Raw genomic sequence first — 26,306 nt, forward strand, 5'->3', positions numbered from 1 at the left:
CACCTTTTGAGATGTTTCGCACAGACCAGTAAATATACTTTCTGAATTACTTGAGTATTCACCATGTACAGGTATGAGAAAACAGGGAGAAACATGAAAGATGGTAAAGTAAAAACAACAAACTTTATGAACAATGGAAAATCCAGGATGGAATAATGACAATATTATCCTTTTCATAAAACTGTCAACATTTAAATTTAGGGATTATGTACTAGTCAAATCACATGAAAAGTCTAAAATGTTAAACATGTTAACTGATGATCTAAATAAGATTTTTAACATGGGCTTCGTCAACAATAGACACTTATGAGCGCGCGCGTGCACGTGCACGTACACACACACACACACACACACACACACACACACACACACACAGTTGCCTGAGAACACACGTGTGTGTGTGTGTGTGTGTGTGTGTGTGTGTGTGTCTATTATTGACAAAGGCTAATGGCCCCAAAGTTTCAATTGTGAAAGTTTTTTTTTGTTATGCCTATCTGCAACTCAGTATCTCCACTACACGGTGAGTAGCAACTTCCCTTCTCATAATACTGTTACATTGCATCCTTGATTTTCCATTGTTTGAAGGTAAAAGAAAAAAGTTTCTCACTGGAAAAAGAATTGGATGTTTTTCTTGTACCAATCAAACTGAAAAATTCATTTCAAAGTCATCAGATTTATGTACCTGTATGTAATTACTATTACTGTTGCCATTACTTTGTTTGCAATATGTCAACTATGTATTATGATGATTAAAAATGAGTCTCCAAAGGAATGAACATCCATTCATACATGATGTGCCTGGTGAGCACAGAGCCTCAAGCTCTTGTAGGACATTTTCCTCCTCGTTTTCTGTGTTACATCCCCTTTCTCCACCGTTAAATCTATTAACATTATCTCTTTTTATTTTTATTCTCTCTCTTCTAATTGAATGAACAATAACTATGATGTAAACATTTTTCCTGTAAATTATCTTATAATCTGCTGGTCTTTGTTAGTAATTTAATTATGTCTACAATACATTGCACACTACAGGAATTTTTATTACAGTCTCAGAATAAGTTGCCAAGTATGTGTGAATACACATACTAATCTTCAGTTTTACCTTTTCTGGTATTCAGAGTTAAATTTTGCACAAATTTTCAACGATAAAATTTTTATGCTGTTGTTAGAGGCACAATCACATTTTAACAATATGTCTTTGTACGTATTTAAATGATGATATTACAACTATATTCTTTTGAATTGTGTTTTATGCACTATACTAATATGTATATTGTTGTTGACTCTGATCTGTTCTTTTTGTCAGTGTGTTTTGCTTTGAGAAAAGGTTCATGTTTGAGTACTACTTCCAGTAATTAAATCAATCCCATGTATTTGCAACTGATACCCATTTACCTATGCAAAGCTGGTAATTGTCACCAGAAACTAATTATTGATGTTTTTCATAGCTGACATCACACTCATGTTAAGGACATTCTGCTACACCAAGCAGTGAAAAGCATTCCCAATGATATAAAAGAAAATTTTACCAAAGCAAGTTGTGAAAAAGAACTGATGCATTCAAAGTAAGATGATGATGTAATACCTTGGATGTGGAAAAGACAAAGTGTAGTGGAGGAAAAAAGGTTTGGCATTTGTACCATTTTCTTGTTATTAAGTGGAAAAATGTACTAATCTGTTGTTATAAACACTGAAAGATGTAATGGGGCTTTCTAAGTCAAACGCAAACAATGTCATTTTATCAAAAAGCTTCAACATTTAATTGTCATGTCAAGTTTTAGTTAATCATTTTCTTATGTGAAAAAGTTTGTTTTTATGTAATTGTGTTTGAAACAACACTAAATCACCACTGAGCCTGTGTAAGTCAAATACACTTCAGTACGGAAAGTAATTTGCTTTAATATTTGTCAAACACAACTTTGTACAGTTCCATTATTTTGGTGTTGTGATTTTGTTCACATGTGCAGCTTACAAAATTATTGGTGGGCTATTGTAATGGAACTGCTCAACACACCATGTTTTTCATGAAGTACTGGAGATTACAATACTATGCAGGTGAATGTAATGACCCTCACAATAATCTATTAAAGTAACACTTATTGTTTCTTATTATCACTCAAAAAGATAAAATTGTGACTATGATTTGAAAATATTGTCATTATTTGTATTTATATGATTTATTCTGAAAACATTTAATAAGATGTAGTAAACTGTGTTAGACTCCTCAGATGTAAAGGTCAATGTGTACACACATCTCTGTACTGTGACTTCATGTATCCCAGCACTAGCTGATTTGTGTTTGTAGCAAGGAGTTGTGACTCAGTTGTAGTGGTAGTTGTAGTTGTTGTTGGTTGGACTCCAGAATCTAGTATTGCACGGTTACGAAGGAATGAAATGGTTGCAAGCTTGTTGAGTTGTATTGAATATTGGCTTTTGTAAATGTTTCCTCCAAAGTATGCAAATTATTCAGTACTGTGAAGTGAATGGATCAACACACATTAAAAAATGGAAGTGAAATTTCAGTTCCTGAGTCATTTCACTGTACAAATATAAAAGCAATAATCCATCCCTCTTGTAGGAAGCAAGAGCACTGAAGTAGAAAACCTGCCAAAGAAGAATTCTACATCAATGAGAACAAAAGTTAAGCAACATATCAACATATATTGTTTTTAACAGCCACTTGCTCATTTTATGTTATCACACAAACAGTTGTATTTTTATTAAATGCTTATATTTGCTGTATTAGTTGGTTTTTCTATTAGTTATGCCAACGGAATGAGGAGGGCTGTTAAAACCTGCACAAATGCGATGGCACAGATCTGGTAGATTACAAACTGGTGTCTGGTACACTTGATTATTGATAAACACCCACAGAAAAAAATTAAGTCACATAACGGCTAGCCTTCTACGAGACCAAGCAATTGGGCTATCTCTCCCAATCCAGCAATCTGGAAACTCATGATTCAAGAATGCCCTCATAATGTTCACAAAATGGCATGCTGCATCATCTTGTTGAAAGATCACATCATGAGAAAGTCATAGCACAGCAACATGTCTATGTGTGTTACTGCATTTACTGTAGGCTCCACGAAGGAAGATGGGCCTATAACCCTGTCCTTCAACAATCTACAGCACACCAGTACACGAGGGGGGGGGGGGTCTTTCAATTCCCCACACATGACAACTGTGTGTGTTTATCGTGCTAGAAGTGTGGAATGTAGCCTCATCTGAGAAAGGAGACGAAATCAATGAATACCGTTTTCAACTATTTTTGTCAGGATTGGCTCCACAAATGCCTCCCATCATCGCCTGTCCTCAGGCCTGATTTTAAGATGAAGTTGTAGCCTGTACACATGTAGCTGCAGTCTCTCATGGATGACAGCGTGTACTGCTGAGTGAGGCTACTGTAGCTGCCTACTTGCTTGTTGGATTTACTTATGTGGACTCCACTGGAGGGTCATAACGGTTTTCAACAGTAGCCTCTTAACTGTGTGCTTGGTGTGGTGGCCCAACATTGAAAGTGAACTCCCAGTTTCCCGAAGCCGCTTGTCCCATTTCTTGATTGTTATATAATTGGGAACATCGTCAGTTGGTTGCAGTCCATACATACACTGAAAACTATGTTCTAGCAGTGTAAGCAACTTTAGTTCCGTGAGAGAAAGCACATAGAACGCCTTCTGCTGTGCAGTCCACATGACTCATGACGTGAGTTTACATGAGCATAGCACTTACACAGATGTGCACGCAGTACCAACTGTCGCAAGCAAACACAGAAAACATTTTTGAGTTACCATATTTGTAGAAGGGAACCATCAATAAATATCTCAATTACACCTCAAGTTACTACATTTTATATTATTATATGTTTAACTCAGATACCGTGTATAGAAATGCTACTGCAAACACGATGGTGAATGTAGTATCATAGCCAAGCCAGACACACAGCCAACAACCATAACAGTATTGGAAGTTTACATACGTAGTAGCTTTGCAAATGACGAATGCATGATGAGTTTTAAGAAATGAGTCAGACCGTTAAGGGGACAAAAATTTCATTGTGATGAGTGAGTGGAATTTGAAAATACGAAAAGGAAGAGAAGAAAAAATAGTTGTAGATCATGAAGCAAGGGAAGTAATTCAAAGGGGAAGCTGTGTGGTAGGATTTTGTACAGAATACAATTTAATCATTGAACACTTGTTTTAAGAATCATGAAAGAATATTGTATTCTTGGAAGAGATCTGAAGACCTTAGGCTTCACACCGATTCAGATTTTAAAGTGCAAAACATTTATGTATTGTGGTAAAATTAGTTGCAAGTTTTGATGTTTGGCTTACCAGAAGGAACACAAAGCCTTTGCCCAAGTAACAGCAATGGCAGGCTGGCTTTCCTTACCATGCTGCCAGCAGTTCAGTTGTTAAAACACCCCTGTTGCCACACCATGGATAAACAGTACAATATAGTCTCGTGCATTAGATTCATCTGTGTTCATCAGCTCTCATTGTAGAGTGGTATTGTCTGGCACTGAAGTGTTCTGCAATGTTTTTGGTGTTGTACTAATAATTGTTGTTTGAATATCATGGCACATATAGAAGTTTGTATGTTAATGATATGGCAAAATACTCTCCTCTTTGTGTGCTATCATTTCCCAAAACATTGTTTCAATATCTCAGACTGTTTATGAAATATGAGGGATATATGAAAATTTCGTTCTGAGTGTCTCACTGGAGCATACATTTGTGACAGAGCGCTTTATGTACATTCCACTTTCTCGACACTGGAGACAGATAGAGATATCCTTTCAAGTTTAAAGAATAATTCAATATGTTATCTAAATTTCATATGCAGCAACCTAATAAGCACCAAATGGTAATTCATAGTAACCCCTATTTTTCACTGCAAACTTTAAGAATTACTGGCAGTAGTTTATCTAATACTGAAATACCACAATAACTATGATCATTAACAAAATGATAGGCAGTCACCTTGAAGATGACACATTAAGCCATAAGATGTGTGAGAATCAGAGTTCATTACCAAATAGTTTCTTTAAAATCATTTGACAAAGACTGCAGTCCAGCCCGCTTTCACTGCTTCCTGTTCATACAGTCAAGTGAGCTTGACACGTTTCGCATAGAGTAAGCCTGGCTTATCATCACCTGTTCATGCATGTTCATGAACTGTCAGAAGTTTCGATTAGTTTTAAATACACTGCAGCAGCAGATGCAGATGCTGACTATAATCTAAATTGCAGATTAAAACTGAAGAAATTTGAGAGGGATGGGGCCTGGATAAGCTGAAAGAAACTCTTATTGTGGAGAATTTCAAAGGGAACACTATGTGACAACTCAATGAAACAGAGAAAAGAAATACAATAGAAGATGAATGGGTAGTTTTGAGAGATGAAACAGCAAAGGTGACAGAAAAATAACTAGTCAAACAAAATTTAATTTTATCCCTGTTCCTCAGCTTCAAACATGACTGTATTCAATACACTGGAGGTATGAATTAAAAAATGCCTTCAGTCACAACTTTTCGTGTTTTATTAGCTCATACTAAAACTTTAAAAATGCTTTTCTTGGGTTATGTGGTAAGTTTACACTGTTCATCTTTCCCACTATTTCGCACATATTTTCTGCGTTTGACTTACAAATTTCATAATCTAATATCAAACCTTTTGGTGACAGGAATATGCATTTCACCTCATTCAAGAAAAAACATAAAGCATGCATTAAAACACATTACCACTGATGATGGACCCACAGGGTCTGAAATGCATCATGTACTTAATAAAACATGAAAAGTTGTGACTGAAGGTGTGTTTTAATTCATACCTCCAGTGTATAGTCAAACACAGCCAGGTAGAAGAAATCCTTCGATAACACATGGGGTATTGAATTTAACTGACAGAAGGACAAAATATAAAAATGCATCAAATGAAGCAGATGAGGGGTTACAGACGTTTAAAACCGAGATAAAAGAAGTGCAAAATGGTAAAGCAGAAATGGCTACAGGAGAAATCTACACAGATTCAGAAGGATGTAGGTTGCAGTAGATACTGGGAGATGAACAAGCTTGCACAGGACAGAGTAGCATGGAGAGCTGCAACAAACCAGTCTCACAACGGAAGACCACAACAACTACAACAACAACAACAACAAGTTACGGGAATATTATGGAAAGGGATGAGGAAGAAGATAAAGATGAGATGGGACATACAATGTTGCAAGAAGTATTTGGCCGAGCACTGAGAGACCAATGTTGAAACAAGGCACCTGGAGTATATTACGTTCCTCAAAATATACAAGATGGGCAAAATCTTTTCAGACTTAAAGAAGGCTGTAATAATTCCAGTTCCAAATAAGGCAGGTACTGAACTATCATTTTAATAAGTCACAGCTGCCAGATATGGACAAAAATTAATTAGAAACGAATATATGTGTGCATGTATATCTCTATAGTTCTGGATAAGGATCTGTCTGGAAACCAGCAAAGTTCTCAGTCTTGTTTATGTGCCTTTAGATGAATAATCATTTCTACTACTCAGTGAGTTGGTACCTTTACTCCTTAATTTAAATGTTAGGAAATATTTCCTGAAAGTAACTGTCTGGAGGTGGTGGTGGTGGTTAGTGTTTAACGTCCCGTCGACAACGAGGTCATTAGAGATGGAGCGCAAGCTCGGGTTCGGGAAGGATTGGGAAGGAAATCGGCCGTGCCCTTTCAAGGGAACCATCCCGGCATTTGCCTGAAACGATTTAGGGAAATCACGGAAAACCTAAATCAGGATGGCCGGAGACGGGATTGAACCGTCGTCCTCCCAAATGCGAGTCCAGTGTGCTAACCACTGCGCCACCTCGCTCGGTAAACTGTCTGGAGAACAGAAGCTTGTGAAGAGTGGTTCTGCATAAGACTGCTGAAGATGAGATGGGTAGGTTGGATAACTAAAGAAGAGGTACTGAACACAATCAGAGAGATAATAAATTCATGTCACAACTTGACTAAAAGAAGAGATATTTTAGAAGCACGCATTATAATCATAAGGCATCAGGGAATGTGCTCTGGTAATGGAGGGAAGTGTGATGAGTTAAATTGTAGAGGGAGATCAAGGTTTGACTACAGTTAGAAGGTTCTACTGCAAACAAGTTGTACAGTTATTCTAAGATGAAAGTGACATGCAGGTTACATTAATATGGCAAATCAATCTTCGGACTGAAGACCATAACAAAATAAAATGTTAGATGTTGAAAATTAGATGAATAAAAGTAACCATTCTGTGCACAGATGATGCACTGTACACTCAACAGGTGCATAAATAGGATTGAAATAGGTGCATATCTTTCACACAAAGTCCTTCCCCAGACGCACGCACGCACGCACGCACGCACACACGCACACACACACACACACACACACACACACACACACACACACACACAAAAGGTCACACACACACACACAAAAGGTCAATGTTTGGTATTTTCTCACAATTCACACTGTCCCATGTGTCACCATCCATCAGTTGTTTCCATCTCCAGTTGTCTCAAACACGGCTGATTCACTTCTCCTTTGGTCTTCCTCTTTTCTTTAAGCTTTCTACCGTTTTTTATTATATTTTATTTACTTTAGTCCTTAATTTAAATGTTAGGAAATATTTCCTGAAAGTAACTGTCTGGAGGTGGTGGTTATTTGTCAGTTCACTCTTGAGGAACGACACTGAACAAAATCTTGACAACAGTCTCAATCACGTTTATGCACCTGTTGTAAATCTAGCACCACAGATACATTTACAGGATATTTTTAACCTTCCAGTATTTGTATTCTACCCAGGACTTCCCAGTAAGATATTACAACATGAGCTAATGCCATGCAATGTCTGGCTTGAACCCTTGACAAGTTCTACAGCAGATGCTAACTGCTCACAAAAAACGTAAATATAGAGAAAATACTTGAGATTACTCATTAATACGGTATACAGCAACATTGAAATACATTGTAGAAATGACTTATTATAACATGTGAAGCAACTGAATAATTTGTTTATAGTTGTACAGCAGGTTTCAGTTGGAGATCATTTTTCAGTACAAGTTGTACAATTACAACTAAATTATTCAGCAGCTTCACATGTTACAATATGTCATTTCTACGATTTATCACAGCTGTGGAACACATCAAACAAAAACTATGTCGCAATACACGTTTTGCTTTTTTAGATGCATGTATGTCAAGTTGAGAAGCATTTTTTGTAAAGAACACTTTGTTTACAAGGTTAATAAATGCTGTTTCTGCTAAAAACAAGTTATTCATCATCATTTTTTCTATCAACACATAGTATATTTTGAAAGTTCATTTCATTATAAGTAAACCAGGTGTACCAGACTTCTTCAAACTTTTAAATGCTCGCAGGTATCATTTCTCCTGTTGCTAATTCTCACAAAGACAATGTACAAATGCAGCCAATATCATGTAAATTACTCTGTTCTCAGCCTTTCTCATGTCCTGTATTTAAAATCGCTGTCTGTCTTACAGTTTCTCTGTGAACTGCATAGTTCAACCCAACACAACCACCTCTGTAGCTGTGTATTTAAGCAAACTGACACAATACAAGTAATACTTGTATTTTTCATTACATATGCAAATTTACCTGTATCAGTGTATTGACTAGTTGTGTGTTCAGCAAGTGTTTGTTGTAGGTGTAGGAAGTCCTCACCATGTTTCCCCTCATCCTTTCATAGAAAGTCCAAGATTTTTTTTACAGAAGAGTAAATTATGGCACTGCTGCTCTTAGCTGACGATGAAGACTCCAACAACTATGTTGATATAAATGAAAATGTACAAGCATATGGGCTCAGGCTGACATAAACCAATAAAATTTTCTCAAGCATCAAGTGGTAAAATACCCATGAGCTTTCGGATGAGTGTTCCTTGGCCACCGTCAAGTGGTGGCTGATCTCACACCCAGAAAAAGCATTATCCCCTCATAGTGCATCATATAATTTGTCACACTATCTGTGAACTTTCAAATGTGCACACCAGTATACATAACAATTCCACCCACTATCTTCCAGATGAGTGTTTTCGGCCATTGTCAAGGGCTGACTACTTGGCAATGCCCAATGAGCACTCATCTAAAAACTAGTATATATTTGACCACTTAACACTGTTGCTGGAAACATGAGAAAAATTGTATTAATTCAGATGTGATTGTTTCTCCAACTTGTGAGTCTTTGAGCATGTTTGATACTATAGAATCCTAATGACCAGTTAAACAGACAAAACCTGTTAGTCACAAGTAAAGAATGCAGAGTCATAACTTTACTTTTGATAAACTACGAGCTTTGGCCTGGTTAATGCATTAAACACTCAAGCACAATTCTCTTACCTCTACTTTGATGATAAATTAATGGATGGAACTGTTATGTATAATAATATGCACATTACAAAAGTTCATGGATAGTTTGACAACTCTTATGGGACATAGTCGAGGACTGAGGGGTTTGCAGTGACAATGCCATACTAAAGAATCCCGTTTTACTTCAGTCAGGCAAGTTAACTTATCCCATCATAGCAAGATAAGTATGGCAGTCGAACGTGTAGAATCCCGGAGAGAATGTGGCTATTGATGAGAAACACATTGCGTTTTGAGCAAAATGTCTCTTGTGGAATCAGAGGACAGCTGTATAAGTGGCTAAAATCTTATCTACAGAACAGGTAGCACAATAAAGTTTTAGCTATTATGAAATTTTTGGGCACAGCAGTGTCTGACTGGGGAACAACACATTGTGGAATACCACAAGGATCTTTACTTGGTTTCTATTATTTCTCATATGTATCAATGACCTACCTCTGTCCTCCAACAAAGCAACCCACTTCACAAGGTATGCAATATGTATTGCAATACACAACAAAACATCCACTAACGTAGATGCCTATGTCAATCAATCGCTCACAGATGATCTGTACTTATGCATAACGAACTCACTAGCAACAAACCTCAGAAAAACAGCTATATTGTATTCAGTTCTAGCCATAAAAGCCAACAGGAGATTTTTATTGCACATGACATTCAGTGGAATTATTAGGTGGTCATATTTATTGCAGGGTTAACTGGGGGAGTAACATCCTTGTAACATTTGTTATAAGGACTGAAAACAGTGTCTCAAAGTTATCCTATTTTGGTTCTATCCATTCACTTTTGAGTTATTGGGGGAATTTATTGGCAATGAAAAAAGTATTTAACCATAAGAAGTTATTAGTGTTATGTGTGGAGAGCTGTGAGGTATCCTTTGCCACAGCATTTTAAATCAATTGGGGATACTGAGCACTGTCACTGTTGTTGTTGTTGTTGTCGTCTTCAGTCCAAAGTCTACTTTGATGCGTCTCTCCATGCTACTCTATCCCGTACAAGCCTCTTCATCTCCAAGTAATTACTGCAACCTACGTCCTTCTAAATTTGCTTATTGTGTTTGTCTCTTGGTCTCCCTCTACGGCCGGCCGCGGTGGTCTAGCAGTTCTAGGCGCTCAGTCCGGAACCGCGCGACTGCTACGGTCGCAGGTTCGAATCCTGCCTCGGGCATGGCTGTGTGTGATGTCCTTAGGTTAGTTAGGTTTAAGTAGTTCTAAGTTCTAGGGGACTGCTGACCACAGATGTTAAGTCCCATAGTGCTCAGAGCCATTTTTCTCCCTCTACGATTTTTACCCCACCCCACACTTCCCTCCAGTACTAAATTGGTGATCCCTGGAGTACTAAATTGGTGATCTCTTCATGCCTCAGAATGTGTCCTACCAATCAAACCCTTCTTTTAGTCAGGTTGTTCCACAAATTTCTCCTCTCCCCAATTCTGTTCAGTACTTCCTCATTAGTTATGTGATCTTCCCACTAATCTTCAGCATTCTTCCGTAGCACCTCATTGCCCAAGTGTCTATTTTTTTTCTTGTCCAAACTAAACACTCCATACAAATACTTTCAGAAAGGCCTTCCTAACACTTAAGTCTATACTCGATGTCAAAAAATTTCAAATCTATACTCAATGTTAAAAAATTTCCCTTCTTCAGAAACGGTTTTCTTGCCATTGCCAGTCTACATATTATATCCTCTTTAGTTTGACTATCATCAGTTATTTTGCTTCGCAAATAACAAAACTCATCTACTACTTTAAGTGTCTCATTTCCTACTCTAATTCCCTCAATATCACCTGATTTACTTTGACTACATCCCATTATCCTTGTTTTGCTTTTGTTGATTTTTATCTTATATCCTTTCAAGATATTAACTGCTCTTCCAAATCCTTTGCTGTCTCTGACAGAATTACAATGTCATCGACAAACATCAAAATTTTTATTTCTTTTCCCTGAACTCTAATTAATTTTTCTGTGGTTTCCTTTACTGCTTGTTCAGTGGTTGAATAACTTTGGTTTAGAGTACAACCCTGTCTCACTCCCTTCTCAACCACTGCTTCCCTTCCATGCTCCTTGACACTTATAACCGCCATCTCATTTCTGTACAAATTGTAAATAGCTTTTCTCTCCCTGTATTTTACCCACACCACCTTTAAAATTTGAAAGAGAGTATTCCAGTTGGCATTTTCAAAAGCTTTATCTAAGTGCACAAATGCTATAAATGTAAGTTTGCCTTTCCTTAGCCTATCTTCTACGAGTAGTCATAGGGTCAGTATTGCCTCACAGTTTCTCTGGAATCCACACTGATCTTCCCCAAGGTTGCCTCTATCAGTTTTTCCATTTTCCTGTAAAGGATTCATGCTAGTATCTTGCAACTGTGACTTGTTAAACTGATAGTTTGGTAATTTTCACACCTGCCACTACCTCACTATATATCTTTCCAATTGTGCCCTTCATAAATGATTATCCTTCTCACTATGAAATAAGCGGAACACACTGCAGACTTAACATGGGAAGAAAATATGAATTATACAGCAACCCAAAAAAATCCGTCTCTACTACAAAATGTTATAAAATGTACTAGAACCAAAATCTTTGATTATTAATTAATATTAAGTCCTTACAAGATAATAACAAATAATGTAAAAGTAGACAAAATAAGCATTTACATAAAAAACTTTTTAATCACATAATGCATTTTTAACAGATATATACAGAATGTTTACCACATTTTTAAGATTTTGCTGCACCAGTTTTAATTTGTCTTTCTGTTTCATTATCTAATGTTCTATAATTCACAATAAATTGCCTTTGAACTTGATGAATCCAGCAGAGTGTCTGTACAATCAATCACTAATGTTATACAATTCATAATAAGGTTCCCTTTTATCTCAGTAGTAATTGTAAATGAAAGAGATGTAACATTAAATTACACATATTGACTCATTTAACATTCTCATGCCAACACACGCCAGTGGATCTATGCAATAGATATTGTAAAAATCAATATATTTTAGACTTTAGCTGTGCTGCCACAGATTATATGCCGCAGAAATATACTGAGTGAATATATGCTTGCAATACCATCTTCAGGTTAAGTGGAATACCACCAGGGCAGATCTTTTAGGTTAGCTTCTCCACACACAATTACAAATTGTACAAAATATTTACATCACATCTGATGTTCCAACAATGCACAATGGAAACAATGATGTTTTTCAACAAATGAAACTAAATCTTTCACATTATATATGCAGCACATATGTGTGCACAAACACATTCATCCCCCCCACCCAAAAAAAAAAAACACACACACACACACACACACACACACACACACACACACACAAAATACGGAGCCCATAAACAACAAACACATGAAAAATCTTGATTAATACTTCACACAAAACAAAGATGAGACTTCTATTTTTTACCACGTAATATCCAAAAAGATCACAATACATAAAATAAGAGGAAGGCAACCACTCAACCATAGCAGAATTATGTGTGATGGATGCATTGACAAAGAATCATCAGATAATTATAAATCTTCTGTAAATGTAAGACTGAATTTTCTGATTTCTATTCACTGGTTTTAATAGAAGTAGCAGCCATTTCATAGTGCCTTATCAACACTGTCATCAGATCTTTAGCAGATGCATAGGAAAGCCACAAGCAAGACAAGACATATATAATGGATAAGGCCACAAATTGTGAAGAGATCTGCATAAAAAATAAACCAAAACCCAAAAAGGAAGTAATAAATGCTACTATTACAGGTAACCCAAGAAAGAAATTTACCTGGTAATTGACATACTGAATCCACATGTCAACATCATTTGGATTCTTCGTTAAAGCAACATTGTATTCCTCCGTTTTGCTCATGATTTCACTCTCTTGTTTCTCACATGATGATACCCCCTTCCAATTTTCTGCTTGGGAATTCTCTTCATCAAGACAGTAAAGATAATAGCGATAATTTCTCTTTTTTGCTTTACGGGATGGTAGTTTTCCCAGTGCTTTATGGTGGTTGCACTTATAACTGAAATATGAAATACATTACATTCTTTATTATGCAATTATGTGAAACTTTCTTTAAAAGTCAGCATAATGTGAACTAAAATAATGATTGAAATCTCACACTGGGACTGCTGGTTTGTAAAGTGTATCAACTTTTAAGAATCCCTTGTTTGGACATTTATCCTCATAAAAATCTTCAGTTTTTTCTTGGCTGGGAATCGCACATACTGGACTCTCATCTCTGCTTCTACAACAAGAAAACAAGTATTTTCAATAGTATGAAGGAGAAATACCAATGCGTCAATAAGTTTAATGCTTTCACAAATCAAAAAGTTCCATTTCACTTTAATGGTGGTGGTTAATTTACAATGTGATCAATTTCTGACTACTACAATACCGTCCTCACGGCTCACCTACATATGGCAATGTATATGTACAAACAATCTTTGTTACATGTACATGTACTGCATAGACTATGCTTGTTAAGTGTAACTGGTGCTTGAGGATGGAAGTGCAATATTTCAAAAATGATCATGTTGTAAAAAGACTGTTGACTTGCACTAATGACTCAACATGGGATTTTTTTTCAAGTTTCATTTTCACATTTGAGTTTAAAATGTGTGGGATAGACCTATGAGATCAACTGCCCATGCAGCATGTGACTGATTCAATTTCTGGTTGCAATAAAAGAATGCTAGCCTAGTAGCAAAAAGTTTCTTGCTTGTATTGGAAAGAAAGCATGCTATGGATCTCCAATGATTCCATGGACACAGGGTTAGTAAGAGTGTGCAATTTCGACATGTTAACCACAAAAAGCACTCTGATGAGCAATGTCAGTCATATTACTAGCCTGGAAGTGAAGATGCAAATGTCTGTAGGAGGAAGTAACTTCTGGATGAAATGGTGCAAACAGTGGCAGCGGTTGTTCTGCTGGCATGATGCGCCACTGCATTACAGGCTGTTCTTTTACAGTCTGCTTAGCTTGTAGCTTCAGGACGGCTTGTAATTATGTATGTTGCTGCACTTTTTGTTCCATTTGAAGTTTTAGTTGCTGCCATACTTTCAAGAATTCAGATCCACGTTAACTGCAACTTAGTCTGCTGTCCAAGCACACACACTAAGTTTTGAGTCCTCATCATTTATGTACATCTTTCTGGTGTAGTATATATTTTTTAAGCAAGCTTTGCACAACTCCCAAGTACAAAACTAGTTTGTGCTTAAATGCTGTGTGCTGTGTACATAATGGATAGCCAACCTAAAAATCCTCCAAGGAAGTCTATTGTCACACCACAGTTGAAATGCCCACCAAGTAAAACAGTCCAAATAAACACCCACAGAGAGACAGGAAGGTAGAACAAAGCACGATATCAGTGACAGATGTAGGCAAAGCACAACTCAGTTCAATGTGACTGTGCTTTACTTGGCAGCAAATTGTATTAGCTGTGTGGATGTTAGCAGTGTTGTGCATGTGATAACTTTATTACACTGTCTCCCAGTGGTCAGTACAGCACATTCTTGCTTATAAAATGTGCTATAACCCTGTATGTAATACTTGTGATGCACACCGTCGCACCAAGCCACCAGCACACTATGCTTCAAATATTCTGACAATGACATCTGTGCAGGACAGCCGCCAGAGGCCATCTCTGGTGGGCCACGTGACTTGTGCATATGACACAGCACCCACCACATCTATCACAACCCTCCTCTTAATAAGCACAGTGCAGTAGGCATTTACACTCATATTGTGTTCTTAGTTACTGTCAGCAACTGCTTGTGTCTGTACATGGATTGTTTGTATGTTTGTGTCTATGTTCTTAGCTGTTGTTTGCTTGTATATGGAAGAAGAATAAACTTTGGTTCACTGTGGCTGTACCGTTGCTTGCATCTTAAATTACGATACAACTGAGGATGAGTGTGGTGTTCACTTCCGCATGCTCAGTCTGTTGGCTGTTACTTAGGTTCTTCTGGCAATGGAGGCATTGCTCAAATCTCTCCTCAAGCAGAAGCAGGCTCCTATTGTTGCCATCATGAACTTGTCGGCCACACTGTCTATGCAGGCTCCCCTTCTGTCAGCGTACCCACCACACTTTTCCACTCATGATAACGCAGCCAAAGAGTGAGAGTCTTACAAGAAGCAGCTTTGGCAACATTTCCTTGACTGTGGTATCACTGATGCAAACATGTCTACAGCTTTGTTCCTTTCTATGATTTCTGCTCAGAGTTGTTGTGCCAGATAATCCCTCTCCACAAGCCAGTGTCACTTTTGTTTGATGAAATGTGTAGGTTGTTGTCAAATGATCAGCATAAAGCAATGCAGTGTCATTGCAGCACATGTAGAGCTCTATCATTGTCATAAATAGTCCCAACAAGCCCACTGGGCTTGGACAGCTGAACTCCAAAGACTCAGTCACAAACATAAGTTTCTTTCTGATGTTCATCATGATTCCTATGCTGATTTTATGGTTCTCGACACCATGATTCGGTTTGCTACTGCCAAGGAGGTGCATCAACACGCACTACAAAGCGAGAATCCATCTTTGGCTGAAGTGTTAAATATTGCTCAGTCTTTCAAGGTATCTCATGCTGCTGATGATCAGATTGAATCCTGATGTGACATCGCCACACCAGTTCCTGTTCATGATTATTGTGCATCAGTCAATGCTAGTCAGGAGGATGATGTGGTAGCCGTACAAACATGGCCTCCGCACCACACTGGGCAGCATTGTGGCAAACAACAACAAAATAACAAACCACAGCAATGCCAATGCTCAGTGCTCCCATCTTGCTCATACCGTTTCATGCAACATGAAAGGGTAACTTGCACTAAGTACTGAGTGGCTTGCAACAACTGTAGAAAAGAAGTATATGTACATGGATGTTAATTTTGTGCCTCCAGTGCTGTCAAATCATAACAAACTGTTGATCAAAGTACAAGTGATGGACCAAGTGCTCGAACTACAAGTGGAGAAGGGTGCAGCTGCAACTTTAATGAACTCTCAAACTTATGTGGATTTGGGATCTCAAGCTCTGGTTCCTGTTACTCAATGTTTGGTGTTACAACAAGTAGCATATTCCAATTTAGGGGCAATTTATGGCCTCCGCTATGTATAAAGCCATGGTATGTTGCTTGACTTTTCTGGTAGTGGATGATGCTGACACTGCAAATTTGTTTCATCTGGATGGTTCCAGTGCTTTTGGTTTTTCCATTTTGGACGTGGTGCACCTCGTTTCCAACCAGGCCATTACTAGCAGTTAGATTCTCTGTGTTCTGAGTTCTCATTGCTTCTCTCAAATGTTTTAGGTTGTGGCACTAATTTTGCAGCCCTATTCCAGTTGCTTTGCATGATCGAGTGAAAGTGGAACTGTGCAGGCACATAGTAGGATGTAATACAGCCTATTACATTGAGTGAGTGTGAGTGGTCTACCCTCCCCATGACTGTAAAAAAACCGATTGGTCAGCTTCGCCTCTGCAGCAACTTTAAAGTTTTAGTTAATGCTCAATGTATCACTGACACCTAACCGTTGCCCTGTCTGAATGATTTATTGGCTACATTCGCAGGGGGTCAGATTTTCTCCAAACGTGACTTATCTGAAGCCTATTTACAAGTTCTGTTGGATGAGGATTCGAAATGGATTGTTGTGGTTACCAAACCCTTCGGGCCGTACCAACATCAGCACCCTAGTAATTTTTCAACATTTATAGGAACAACTGACAATGTCCGTTCCAGGGTGTATCAACTATCTCTATAACATGGTCATAAAGGGTGCATCCACAGAGGAGCTTTTATCTAACTTACACACTTTGTTCATGGTCTTACATCGCAAGGTTGAAATGCAACTTGGCCAAGTAACACTTTTTTCAGCCATCCATTTTGTATTTGGGGTCTGAGGTTTCTCAGGACAGTGTTATGCCTTTAAGTCGTTACAGCGCCGTGGTCGTCACACTGCCTTGCCTTACAAATGTCAAAGAACTCCAAGTATATTTGATTAAAATTGCTTACTATCAAAAATTTATTCCATTGTGGCCGCACTGGCCCATCCCCTCCACAAGATGATATATATGAATGTTGCTTTTCAGTGAACACCAGCCTGTGAGCATGCATTCATGCTTTTGAAATCAAAATTATATTCTGCTCCTTGTCTGGCTACTTTCCATCCCTATCACCACTTGGTTTTGGTCACAGACACCTCTCCATATAGATTCAGGCCCATTTGCACACATCAATATGAGGATGGTTCTTAATGTCCGGTACCTTACATGTCAAAAACACTCAACTCCACTCAGCAATGCTACTATCTAGTAGAAAAGGAAGTGCTTGCTATCACCTATGCCCTCAAAAAGTTTATTGTGTTCTTGTGTAAGTCTAAGTTCCACCTTTCTGCTGACCAAAAACCCTTGGTTTTGTTCTTTAATTCTCCTACTTTGTTGCCAGTCGAAGCAGCACACATTGTCTCCAGCATTGGGCCTTGTTTCTATCTTGCCGCAATTATGAAATACATTTTCGGCCTACCGCACAGCATGCCAATGCCAATGCCCTGACCCAACTTCCGATGGGACCAGATCTTACTCTTGATCAGGATGATTTCCTTTGTTTTCAATTAGATGCTGGTGAGCAATATACAGTGGAAGGGTTCCCTATTAGGCTCTCAGACTGCAGCTGCTGTCACTACCAATCTGGTTTTGCAGCAAGTTGCTCACCTCATTCAGGAGGTTTGGCCTGGCGGGCCTCCAGGCATGTCTTCTGATCCTTTGTGTAACTATTTTCCCTTCCATCACTGCCTTTCGGTATTTGACAGTGTTGTTCCCTTAGCTAAGGATTGGACTGTGGTCTAGGCAGCATGTGCCTCAGCTCCTACATCAGGCTCACTGGGATCTCTTACCAAGCTATTGACCCGTCAGCATGCGTTTTCATACGGCATCAATGGTGACACTGTACTTCTTGTCATGGCCTGCTCTCGGTGTGCTGCTCAACAGGCAGCACAATGGGCTATGCTCTCTCTGTGGCCCGCAACGTGCAGCGTCTGTGGGAATACAATCCTGTTGATTTGACAGAACCCTTCCTACATTCTTACTGGTTGTTGGTTGTCAATGTTTCCTCAAAATTTCCATATTTTATCCCCTGACCTACGATTCAGGTCCTCTCCAAAGTTTTTTCTATGCTTTTTATATTCTTGTGACAGGTAAAGATCCACAGTTTGTGCCTGAGACCTTCCATGATTTGTGTGCTTGTCAAGGCATTCACCACATATCTGCTCATTCTTCTAACCCAATCTAAAGGCAGGACAGAACATCTCATCTACATGTTCAAGGTTCGAATGAAGAAGTATGTCATGGTATCCTCCACGGAAAACGCCTTTACAAACTTCTTGAGTTCCTACAGCTTTATGCCAGTGATGGATTGGAGTCTGGCTGAGATGCTCAATAGTCACCACCTACACACCCTCCTCCAGTAGTTTTGTACTGTGTTAAATAATATGTAGTAAGTATTTGGAAAACTACTTAAGAGGGAATTATTTTGTGGGCTGTCAAATGTTGAAAAGTTTTCTACAGTGAGCAGAAATTAACGATTAATTTATAGTAGAAATGTTGTTGGGCAATTTCGAGTATTGGACTGATTCATTGTGTACTGTAAACAGTGATCCATTTCTATTGTTAGCAGTACATATATTAAGTGGTTGGCCGATTAGTGAGTGCAATTTGTTGTGTTAAAGCTGCACGCACTGCGTAATTGTGCCACTGCAGGATCTGTGTTAATTTGTAATTGTGAGTGAGCTGCAAGCTCACTGTATTGATAGAAATGTATCTCGATACTTGTTAAACAGAAAGGTAGTGAACCAGAATATTATACTGAAATACACACAGAAGACGTGAAATTTGGATTTAGAGGTGTACACTGGACATTACAGGAACTATTTTAGTAGAGTTAAACTAAAGAGGAACTAGCTACTACTGCTTTGTATTGATGTGGCAAATGATCTTTTTTCTTTCCAGGCAGGGATTATACTAAGTTTGCAATATCTCAACACCTTAAGACGCTCAATTTTTGATTAATTTAAATTGAGGATCAAATTGGTGGTGTCACTTAGCTTTCTTTTTTTTCCTTTTTTTACGTTACCAATTTGTGTGGGTCTAATTTCGTAGGAACTGAATCACGCATGTGCAACTATATTGTTGTTGAAGAAAAAAGGCTACAAAGAAAACAAGGTGAAAAAAATGAAAACTGAGTCCCCCGTTTTAATAATCATTGAGCTCTACTGTTCTCAGCAACAGACATAAGTCCTCAACTTATAAATAAAAAAAATAAAAACACCAAGAAAAAGAAGAAGGAAAAATAAGTACAACACAATGAGATTATAAATGATTTTAAAAACTACTTAAATCAGAGAATGGTGATAAGGTTCATAATCAAGAGTTATAGAATGTAAGCTTTACGGTAGTAAGATTAAAGATAGTGACAGCACTGAGTCTAGTAATGTCCTAAAGAGATTCTTGGGTAGAAACAGTCTGACATTAAAATATGTAATTGCTGATAAGCACAGCGAGTGTATTACTGAATAGCAACGAATTATGTATTACATCTCAGATTTTGTGTGTGTGTGTGTGTGTGTGTGTGTGTGTGTGTGTGTATGTCTATCTCTATCTCTATAAAAAGAATAAATTTTAAAGGAGTCTGTTGCCGACACGTGTATACCGTGTACAAAGGTTTTCAATATTTGAATCAGTACACGTCTTAAAGTTAATACAAGCCTTGGTTTGCCTGTAGTTGTATTGTAGTCACGAGTATTACACCCAACTTTAAAGGAATCGTTTGTCTGCTTACAATCCCACTGTGTTAGCAAGTAACTGATACACTATGTGATCAAAAGTATCCAGACACCCCCACAAAAATACGTTTTTCACATTAGGTGCATTGTGCTGCCACCTACTGCCAGGTATTCCATATCAGCGTCTTCAGTATTCATTAGACATCATGAGAGCAGAATGGGGCACTCCATGGAACTCACGAACTTTGAACGTGCTCAGGTGATTGGATGTCACCTGTGTTATACATCTGTACGCAAGATTTCCACACTCCTAAACATCCCTAGGTCCACTGTTTCCAATGTGATAGTGAAGTGGAAACTTGAAGGGACACATACAGCACAACAGCTTACAGGCCGACCTCTCCTGTTGACTGACAAAGACCGCTGACAGTTGAAGAGGGTCTTAATGTGTAATGGGCAGACATTCATAAAGACCATCACACAGGAATTCCAAACTGCATCAGGATCCACTGCAAGTACTATGATAGTTAGGCAGGAAGTGAGAAAACTTGGATTTCATGGTTGAGCAGCTGCTCATACGCAGACTGGCCTGCACAGAGTCCTGACCTGAATCCTACAGAACACCTTTGGAATGTTTTGGAACACCGACTTCATGCCAGGCCTCACCGCCGACATCGATACCTGTCCTCAGTGCAGCACTCCATGAAGAATGGGCTGCCATTCCCCAGGAAACCTTCCAGCACCTAATTGAATGTATGCCTGGAAGAGAGGAAACTGTCATCAAGGCTAAGGGTGGGCCAACACTATATTGAATTCCAGCATTACCGATGGAGGACGCCATGAACTTGTAAGTCATTCTCAGCCAGGTGTCCAGATACTTTTGATCACATAGTGTACCTGGTAATTTTCTATGGCAGATGCATTAGTTGCTTATTAACTAGTACAAAGCTGTGTGCATGTGTTTTCTGGGATGTGAGTGGGCATGTTGACTACACACGGTAGATATCATGTACCTCGTGTGCAAACACATTGGTCAGTGGGTGCAACGATATGACTGTTCAGTTGCTGTGTTCAGTGGATTACCATGCCTTGTTGTAGGTTTGGTAGTTCATATTAAACAGAGTTACTTGTTAATTAACTGGTGCATATTGCAGTAAATTGTTTAAGGTTGGGTGTCTGAATTACCTGAAAACCCACACTGTGACATAAGCTACTGCGTGTCATTGTTATTTGTTGTCACTCCCTTCATATTAGATAAGGTCACTCAGTGGCATTATTGATAATTAAGCTCTTTATGCTTGATTGTAAAGCTACTTTTTCAAACACTACTTTGAAATTAGCACCTAGAGGAGTTTACTCACTACATGATTTTTTCATCTACCCTTCCATTACAGTATAATGGCACAGAATATTGCAGGGAGTCCATTATGTGTTTGGAGATGGAAGTTGCAGAAGTGAAGGGACTACAATGTGTTTGAGGTACAGTAAGCTGATTCTCCCTTCTGGTGGTCAGACATGGTTGAATGGAACCTTGAATACATGTTCCCATGCACTCCAAAATTAGGCCACTGTCATATTCAGATGCTCCACAAACAATTAATTCATCTTAAACAAACCATTTCAAGAATCAAGTCCTTTGAATAAAACCCTGCCAAAAAAGGTATACCACACAAAGATAAACTAGAAACATTAAAACAAACAGAAGTTAAAGGTATAAAATTAACAATTGAGCCTATAAAATGAATATCCTGAGAATCCTTTAAATTATGAATTATTGAACCTGCACACATAAATAATAATGCCTTAAATAAAGCATGGGCTAATAAATGAAAAAATGCATGTTTTGGATAACCTATAGCCAAAATTCTTATTATTAAACCAAGTTGTCTTAAAGTAGAAAGAGCAATAATCTTCTTTAAATCAAATTCAAAATTAGCACCCAATCCAGCCATAAATATAGTTATACAACCAATTAAAAGTAAAAATCAACCACAATTATAGGTATCTAATATTGGTCTGAAACGAATTAATAAATAAACTCCAGCAGTAACAAGAGTAGAAGAATGAACTAAAGCAGAAACAGGAGTAGGAGCAGCCATAGCAGCAGGAAGTCAAGAAGAAAAGGGAATTTGAGCTCTCTTAGTTATAGCTGCCAAAACAATTAATATAGTAATAAGCTTTATTTCAAAAGAGTTAGAAATGAAATCATAATAATAAATATAATTCCAACCACCAAAATTTAATATTCAAGCAATAGAAATTAAAATAGCAACATCACCAATACGATTAGAAAGTGCAGTTAATATACCAGCACTATAAGATTTTACATTTTGGTAATAAATAACTAAACAATAAGAAACCAAACCCAAACCATCTCATCCTAACAAAATTTTAATCAAATTAGGACTAATAATTAAAAAACCTATAGAAAGAATAAATATTAAAACAATAATAATAAAACGATTTATATTCTTTTCGCCCGATATATAATCCTCTCTATAATAAATCACCAAAGAAGAAATATATATAACAAAAGACATAAAAATAAGAGACTTTCAATCCAAAATTAAAGTTATAACAACTATAGAACCATTTAAATTATAAAGTTCTCATTCAACAAAAACTCTATAATCAATTATTAAACAATAAATATGTATTCCTTGGTATTAGTTTTTCCAAATACAACAAGGTACACACCACGCATATCTCTCATACCATATAGCATATGTAATGTATCTTAAAACAGTGTAAATTCAGAATCATTGTCATGATAAATTCCTGTGAACAGAAGATGTGGTGAGAAGTTGAAGCTGGGACTGAGAGTCTGTCACAAAAAAGGAACTGTGATTTGAACAAGAACATATGGAAGGAAAGGTAAATGAGAAGTAAATGAAAGAATTGGACCTAAGTGTATAAAAATTTGGCATATTAATGCTCTTCCTGTAACTGGAATAACAGGGTCCCAATATACACAGCATCAGTACGAATACAACTAATAATAGCAGCACACATACATCACCACCACCAACTCTACTACTGTTAATAACAATAATAAATTGTGTACCTTCGTTTCAACTTTTTCTTCTTCTTTTTTCGAAAATAATTTTTTTCTGTGTGATGCTCCTTGTGTCTCCTTTTTTTCCTGTGATGTGTATAAGCTTCATTACTAGTATCAGAATCACTTCCAGATTTCCTCTTCCCCTTCTTTTCTGAAGTAACGCTATCAGAATGTGTTTCCCTTTCATACTTCTTTTCTTTCTTCTCGTACTGTATATCTGTAGTTATGGCAGAATTAGTAATACAGTCTTCAAAGGCTTTTGTCCTGGTCTCACACTGTGTTTCTGATGAAACTCGACAATCTTTATCCTGCTGAGGCAAAGGAATTTCTGGAACCTTTATGTCGTGCAGCCATGGCAATTCACCAGTTTCTGTAAACATGTATAGTCAAATCAAAGTGCTATATAACAGCCCATGCATCAAACCTCTTGAATACTTTTGAATAACTGGACTGATCACAAATTACATTACATTAACTCAGCTGAGATAATACAAATTAATAAACAGTGTGTAATCCTGGTCAGAAGAAAGAAAAAGTGCATTGTCAGTTAACATTTCATTGTCCAACTGAAAAACCTATAAACATCCCCAATTTGTATGTGAGTGACTACAGTAATATGGAGCTCAAATTTAAAGGGAACCAATCAAAACAATAAAAATTTATTTTATGAAGAAGCCTTTGCAGCAAGCCAGAGCAAGAAAGTCTACCACAAAAGTTCTGTTTTAAAGGATAAGAACAGAAATCAATTAACTGTACAGTAAAAATTTAGCAAATGATGACATCAACAAAAATGTATTGCTATTTTCATTTAGCACAATGTCTCTAGAAAATCACATGGAGAAAACAATGATACTTCCTGGCTGATTAAAGCTGTGTGCCGAACCGAGACTCAAACTCGGGGTCCCAAGTTCAAGTCTCTGTTCGGCACACAGTTTTAATCTGCCAGGAAGTTTCATATCAGCACACACTCTGCTGCAGAGTGAAAATCTCATTCTGAAAACAATGTTAAATCACTAACATTTTGAAAATTAAGAATGTTCATCAGAAGGAGAAAGGAAACAGATAAAGGAATAAGGAAAAGTCTCAATGTGACAGAAAAGATATAATGGCATAAAAAGGACCTGAAAGAGTGGCAGTTAGAAGTTGTACACAACTGATAGGTCCAAGACAAAAGCTGCTTAAAAGTACAGGATGCAAACACAACATTTTTAAGGAAAAAAAATATTCAAATGTGTGTGAATTCCTAAGGGACCAAACTGCTGACGTCTTCGGTCCCTAGACTTACACACTACTTAAAATAACTTATGCTGAGAACAACACACACATCCATGCCCGAGGGAGGACTCAAACCTCCAGCAGGAGGGGCTGCACAATCCATGACATGGCACCTCAAACCACATGGCTTTTAAGGAAACTCACAAGAAATTTGATAGGGAGGGTGTGAGGATAAAAAGAAAGAGAAGAATAAAAAACAAATTAAAAAAGGAAAGAAGATTTAACAAATTGTCTCAGAGCAGGACAAAAACTGATAGCCTGACAGGGTGAAAATACAAACAGAAATAGAGAGCATGAAACTGCACATGAGAACAGTTCACAAAAGGAAATGGGGAAAGATGCAGTATGAGTTAAGACCAGGCAGCCCATGAAAGATAAGTATCTGTTGAGAATCCAGAACCCATTTCTCAAAGTTGGGAGCACTCTTGTTGGGGAGAACAAATTCTACTGGCTAAAACTGTTACACATGTAACAAGGTCCTTTTTATTAGGTTCCAGGACACATCCAGCAAAAGTATAAGCATGTTGGCATGCAGTTTTCTGTGACAACACATATTTGCTCAGCATTTGCGTTGGTCATGAAGAAACATTGTCAGTCAGCTGATGACGAATTGTCTACTTCAACGTACTATGGTCCCACCACATGGTGTGATTAACAATGTTGTAACAGAAGTTAAGTGCACAATGGAATGTTACTCTGGAAGGTGCCTGAACAACAAGAGGATGTTAAGTTGAAAAAGGTTGTGAACAAATGCTTTAGAGTAAGGACACTAATTGGCTACTGGGTGCCACAAGGAGGAAAGCAATTTTGTGTCCATTCATGTGCTCACTCAGTTCTATGTTGGTCATTCCCATACAAAAATCTGTGCAGTGAACACAAGTTAGTTCATGCACAACATTTACGATTCCACATTTTGTTTTAATAATATCAGATTTACCTGTGTTAGGGTCAGTGAGGTTACATGAGACAAGTGGGACAGTGGGAGTATTTGTAACAGGAAGTTGCTCTGTGTTCAGATCAGTGGTTTGGAACATCATACAGTTCAACAAAGATGTTTTACAGAATAGAAAGACGATGGAAGGAGACAGTGGTTGGTATGGGAAGGATAATTCAGAAAGGTAAAGTAGTTCTGAAACTGAACTATCTGATGGAAACAGGAGGGGAGCAAATGGAGGTAATATGTTGTGAGCTGGAGCGCTCAGTGTTAGATGTACATGGAAACAAAAGGCATATGACCATACGACAGTAGTACAGTTAACAATCTTGTCTGCTAATGATACAACATTCAGTAGAATTATGATGAACAAGCAAGGTTCTATGAATGCTATGGGTAGTACAGTGGCAGCTATTCTGCTCATAGCTAAAGTAGAACAGACACTAATCTGCAATGTACATATGTGCACATTCTGGGGGCTATCATGTTATTTTTTTAAAGTCTCAATCTGCAATGACATTGATTATACCTCAAGACCTATGTGCACCTCCTAGATTAAAATTCCACTCTTCACTTAGCTTCTACAACAACTTTGCTAAATATGTTCTGCACCTCCTAGTTCTAACTATTCAAGTGGACAAGTGGTAAACTCTACAACAGCTAAGTACCAGAGCATCTTAACCAGCAAAATGTCAGTCTAAGGAAAGAGTACTGAGTAAAAGAAGTGCCACCTACACAATGCTATAAATCTGATTTACCAGAAATCAACACTATCTGTGTCATAGGCTACCCAATACCATTCTCCCGAGGCTGTCTCCAATCCAAATGAACATGATGGTGCATGGCCACTGCTTTAT

At 37.8% G+C, this 26,306-nt stretch overlaps 1 protein-coding gene across 1 annotated transcript in view; it reads right to left on the reverse strand.

Annotated features, from left to right (window-relative positions):
- Positions 1-26,306, reverse strand: part of LOC124622349 (nuclear exosome regulator NRDE2) — a 160,152-nt gene that overhangs the window by 119,797 nt on the left and 14,049 nt on the right. Inside the window, exons 2-4 of the mRNA XM_047148026.1 lie at positions 23,247-23,610; positions 13,536-13,661; positions 13,196-13,436 (exon numbers count right to left, since the gene is read on the reverse strand). Of these exons, the coding sequence (XP_047003982.1) occupies positions 13,196-13,436; positions 13,536-13,661; positions 23,247-23,610 (731 nt within the window). The remainder of the gene's footprint in view (positions 1-13,195; positions 13,437-13,535; positions 13,662-23,246; positions 23,611-26,306) is intronic.

The sequence above is a fragment of the Schistocerca americana genome, chromosome 7 (genome assembly GCF_021461395.2).
Source record: "Schistocerca americana isolate TAMUIC-IGC-003095 chromosome 7, iqSchAmer2.1, whole genome shotgun sequence".
Classification (NCBI taxonomy): domain Eukaryota; kingdom Metazoa; phylum Arthropoda; class Insecta; order Orthoptera; family Acrididae; genus Schistocerca; species Schistocerca americana.